The following is a 4,752-nucleotide window of genomic DNA, read 5'->3' as shown; positions in this document are numbered from 1 at the left end:
GAAGATCAAGAGGTTTTTAGCTACAAAGAAAGGTATAACTAGTTGTCTTATTCCGCATCATGCTAGTTTTCTTTATATGGATTTTGAATTACCAAACACAAGAGACTAACCATTCTAGGCAATGAATTTATGTTTAGATTTTGTGTTTCTTTTGTTTTTCGATCTTGTGATTCGATTGTTCTTAATAGTTAAACCTAGGGTTACTATAAGGAGATTAAATATTGAATTTCGTTGAAAGGTTTTGTCTAGGAAGTGGTGGATGATCTCATACCCAAGAAGGCCTAGTGCCTCGCCATGTTTAACCTGGAAGCCGATCTCTGAAATAAATATTTAATTAACTTTGTAACATGGTTGGATTTGGATTAATAATGTTAAGCATTGTTTGCGATCCAAGTCTAAACCTATAAGAACAGATAAGTTGAATTTGGAATCAATAATGTTAAGTTCTGTTTGCGATTCTAAATTTAATTTCTAAAGAACACAATAGGTTGTTAGGAAAGGTTTGAGACTTGTACAAAATTTTTGTACAGGGGAACCAGTACGATATTCCGAGTAGCAACCAACAGGTTGAGCGAGCCAGACCCGGTCAGACAGACGACATGCCCGAGGGGACGAGTAGGGCCAGGCGGATAGCCCAAGACTAAGAGACAAACAAGTAGTGCATCCCCAAGCCACCGTTCTAGCCGAGCGGGTGATGTGTCCGCCCGAATGAGAGGTAGCCCTCCAACAAGGGAAAAGCTAAGTGAAGGAAGATTGTTCTGTTCAGCACGACCGAGCGAGGGCATCCCAACCAAGCAGACACAAGCCTGCCTATAGCGGAATCCACCTGCATATCTCCTCATACTCTTTTGGAGTTTTGTGCTACTAACAATAGAGCATGTTCCGCAGACAAATCGTATGACAAAAGCTTCCAGTTTGTCACATCAGAAATTTGCATGTTTGTTTAAGGAAAAGTATCAGAGACACTTTTTAACTTGTCTTTTCCTAAGACGCTTTGGAAAAGGTGCGCCCCTTTTGAGATACGTGCGCAGACACTACAGTTACACTATAAAGAAGGGTTCCCATCTACATATAGAGATATGCGTAACTTTATGATTCTACACGCTCTTTGTTACATTATTCTCATTATTCTCTACTTCATTAGAAATTGACTTGAACGTTGAAAGGTCAATATAGGGAACCCCTTACCGATCTGATACTAATGCCTCTTGTATTATAAGACCATGTGAACCACGTCAACCTTCAAGTCATATCTCAGTTTATCATCTTCTATATTTTTAGATAGAAACACGTATAATTATATAAGATTGTGCATTGATAATAAATTAAGCGAATTCATATAGATTAGAGAATTAAAATAAATATTTTTTTATAGGTCCTAACGATAAAGTTGAAATTTTACATGAACATTACCGTTAAAAATAATGTGATTCAATTGGAGGCATAAAGTCACCCCTGTGATTCAATTTGAGTCATAAAGTCACCTGCCTCTTAGATGCATGCATATAACATCAACCTCATCCTCCCAGTTCATGTTCGCAGTTGCAATGGACAAACCTGCATCAGGGTGATGTTTCTCCACCATGCCTCCACCTTCCTCACCCTCCTCCACTTCGTCTCCTTCCTCCTCGCCAAGCTCTTCATCCATCTCCTTGCCAAGTCCCCAAACCACCACCAAATGTGCATATTTTAATCAATCTCATTCTCTTTTTCTTGTTAATTCACATACTAATTAAATATGGCAGTTGCAGATGCACTCATCTTGTTGCTGAAGAAGATGAACTAGAAATCCACGAATCCTACTCCCGAAACGAAGAGATCAATGCTTCCGACGTATTTAGCACTAGGGAAGAAAGCTTGTTCAACGAGCAGTTCAAAGAAGTTGGTGATCATGAAAGCTTTATGGATCAAGAACCCCCGCTTGAATCCTCTCCTGTTGATCGTGAAGATCGTGGAGTGGAGTGCCACGGTGAAGTTAAAGGCACGCCTAGCTACATGGAACTATAGCTGCTACCTTAAGCAGAAATACAGTCTTGAATGCTAACTAATTAATCTTCTAATTTTTTGTTTGTAAAGATGCAAATGCTGTTGAAATTGGAGATTCTTTATTACATAAAGTGGCGGCAGTTCAGTTCGATAGCAAAAAATTTAAGCTCGAAGAAAAGACTTTTGGTGCTTCTCTTACAAGTGAATCTACTTCAAAGAGTTCCATGGAATGGAGAAGCTCTGCTATCTTCAGCGATTCAGTGACCGAGTGCCCTTTGTCGTCTTCCTCGCGCAGGAGTTCATCCCACTGGGAGAATTACACATTCTTCCGCAAGTACGATGAGGAGATGATGTTCTTCGATCGAATCTGCGCGCAGAAACTCACTGAAACAGGTAGCTAGCTAAGTTCGTACTCCAGTTTCTTCAGGTAGATGAACTGAATACGAATGCTTAGGACTCTGTAAATGTTCAGAAACGTTTAGGTCCTTAAAATGCCAACCGAGATCGATCTCGCAGAGAATAGTTCACAAACTAAACAAGGAGAAGAAGGGAAGTCGCCAAAGGCCTTATCAAGAGTTGGAGTGCGTTTACGTGCCTCAGATTTGCTTAGCTTGGGAGGCCCTCAGTTGGAACTACAACTACTTCAGGCAAAAGCACGCCCAAGGATCATCAGACAGTGATAAAAAATCCTGTTGCACTGAATGGATAGCTGAGCAATTCCAGCAGTTTCAGGTCCTCTTGCAACGATTCATCGAAAATGAGCCCTACGAGCGCGGTCGTAGGCCTGAAGTATTCGCTCGAACGAGGAACTTTTCGCCAAAATTTCTCCAAGTTCCTGAATTCAGAGGTACCAACTACAATTCAGAACTTGCAACTGCTAGCTTTGTGTTCATAATTGCAAGTGCTAATTTTGTGTTTTTTTTCCCTGGTTATCACAGATCCGGAAGCAGATGAATTAGGTAAAGAGGAAATGGTTTCGTCGGCCGAGCTCCTGGCAATTCTCGAAGACTCGATCCGAACCTTCATGATCTTCCTCAAGGCAGACAAGGAGACTCCTTGTCAAATGCTGAAGGCCCTTATCAGGAAGAAAACCAGTTCAGTGGATCCAAATCGACTTCATTTTCTCAAGAAAGCCAACGAGAAAGTGAGTCATTAGTCCTTTAATTTATTAACAATTGCTTGTAAGGGTTCTGATCGATGATTCAATCAATACATACTTTCAGAGCAAGATGACGCTTAAAGATACACTGAGGGCAAGAGGATGCTTGAAAAGGCAGAGGGTAATTAAGGGGAAACAAGTGATGGATGTCCTCATGGCCTTGATCGACATGAAGATTGTGTCCAGAGTTCTGAGGATGCCTGAGATCAGCCAAGAACAGCTGCAATGGTGTGAAGAGAAGATGAGCAAAGTGAAGGTGTGGAAAGGCAAAATCCAAAGAGATTCCTCCCCACTTTTCTTCCCTGTTCATTGACTCCCACGTCACTGCTGCACAATCTACTCTGCTTTTTAGTGACTAGATAAAGCCCACGAGGATATGCATTCCACCTTAACTCTTGTCACACAAAATCTGGGAATTGACAGCTCCAATTCACAGCCATGGCTGCATGTGAAGATCATGGAGGAGGGATAGTGGTCCATGCTAGTGCACAAGAAAGTTGATAGCTGTAGGTTTTCACAAAAGTGAAAGTGCATGTGTGTGAAGGAGGAAGGGTGGGGGTAGAGAGGAGCACAACTTTGAGCTTTATTTTGCTTTACTAGTAGCGGATAGGGCGGCCATGGACATTAAATTGTATATTCGAACATAAAAGTAGAGGAAGATGATGACATATATACTGGAATTCACAATATTACAGGATTATGGCACTAGTTATACTTTATTTAAAATATATCTTGTTGAATGGTCGTCGATCGGTTGCTGCTGATGTGAAGTGCATGTGTGTGCAACCTGATCACTAGCTTTTGCGTATTTCAAGGGAATTTTTTATTTTTCTTTTTGATTGAAATATGATTATAAGTGCTCCTTGAAGCGGAGAAAAAAACAAAGGTGTTTCCTTTGGAAAAAGATTTGGTTTAGTGTGTATTTAATTAGCCCAGCGGAATCAGTCCGGGAGGAGAGGGATTCCGTTAGTTTGATGGCAAATCCTTCATTTACGCAGTTTTGAGGTGACGAAGAAGAATTAGTATGCAATTTGATGAATGATTGGTATGCCGTGGATAGGGTGAAGGACAGTAAATGAGTGTATAAATTTATTTGATAAGATAAATTAATAGCGAGTCAAGCTTAAAATAAATATTAATATTTAAATTTAACTTAGTATTTTTTTTTATTGAGGTTGGTTGAAGTTTGATTTAAACTTAATTCGTTTAGATGTTATTAAATTATCAATTCAAACTTATTTACTTTTTTAAAATTTTTATGTCCAACGTTTTTAGATTCACTTTTCACTAGAAGAAAAATACATTGCAGTGCACTGATCACTACAAAAAAAATCAGCATTAGAGACGGAATTTTCCGTCTCTATTCCGTCGCTAAACTAGATTAGCGACTGATTAGCGACTGAATAACTGCGTCGACACGAGTTTTGTCGCTGACCGTATTTAGAGACGGATTTTTAAATTCCGTCGCTAATTAGAGACGGAATATATATTCCGTCTCTAAAATATAGCGACGAGAATTTAATAATCAGTCGCTAACCATAGAATCCGATCTCTAGTTTCTGTCTCTAATTAGAGACGGAATATTAAAATTCCGTCTCTAATTAGAG

The 4,752-nt window shown here is 39.7% G+C and overlaps 1 protein-coding gene across 1 annotated transcript; it reads left to right on the top strand.

Annotated features, from left to right (window-relative positions):
- The first annotated feature begins 1,495 nt into the window (after nucleotides 1-1,495).
- On the top strand, nucleotides 1,496-3,815 carry LOC122010276. Its single transcript, XM_042566756.1, has 6 exons — nucleotides 1,496-1,680; nucleotides 1,746-1,981; nucleotides 2,077-2,379; nucleotides 2,459-2,833; nucleotides 2,925-3,130; nucleotides 3,210-3,815. Exons 1-6 carry the CDS (start codon nucleotides 1,496-1,498, stop codon nucleotides 3,456-3,458), a joined length of 1,554 nt encoding a protein of 517 aa, XP_042422690.1. The 3' UTR covers nucleotides 3,459-3,815.
- Nucleotides 3,816-4,752: the final 937 nt, after the last annotated feature.

This window comes from Zingiber officinale, chromosome 8A (assembly GCF_018446385.1).
Source record: "Zingiber officinale cultivar Zhangliang chromosome 8A, Zo_v1.1, whole genome shotgun sequence".
Lineage (NCBI taxonomy): Eukaryota > Viridiplantae > Streptophyta > Magnoliopsida > Zingiberales > Zingiberaceae > Zingiber > Zingiber officinale.
This window is presented reverse-complemented; position numbering and strand designations above follow the sequence as displayed.

Coding starts and splice junctions, on each gene's coding strand:
- LOC122010276 (XM_042566756.1), top strand. CDS start 1,496: ATGCATGCATATAACATCAACCTCATCCTCCCAGTTCATGTTCGCAGT. Junction 1,681..1,745: donor TCCCCAAACCACCACCAAAT/GTGCATATTTTA, acceptor TAAATATGGCAG/TTGCAGATGCACTCATCTTG. Junction 3,131..3,209: donor TCAAGAAAGCCAACGAGAAA/GTGAGTCATTAG, acceptor ACATACTTTCAG/AGCAAGATGACGCTTAAAGA.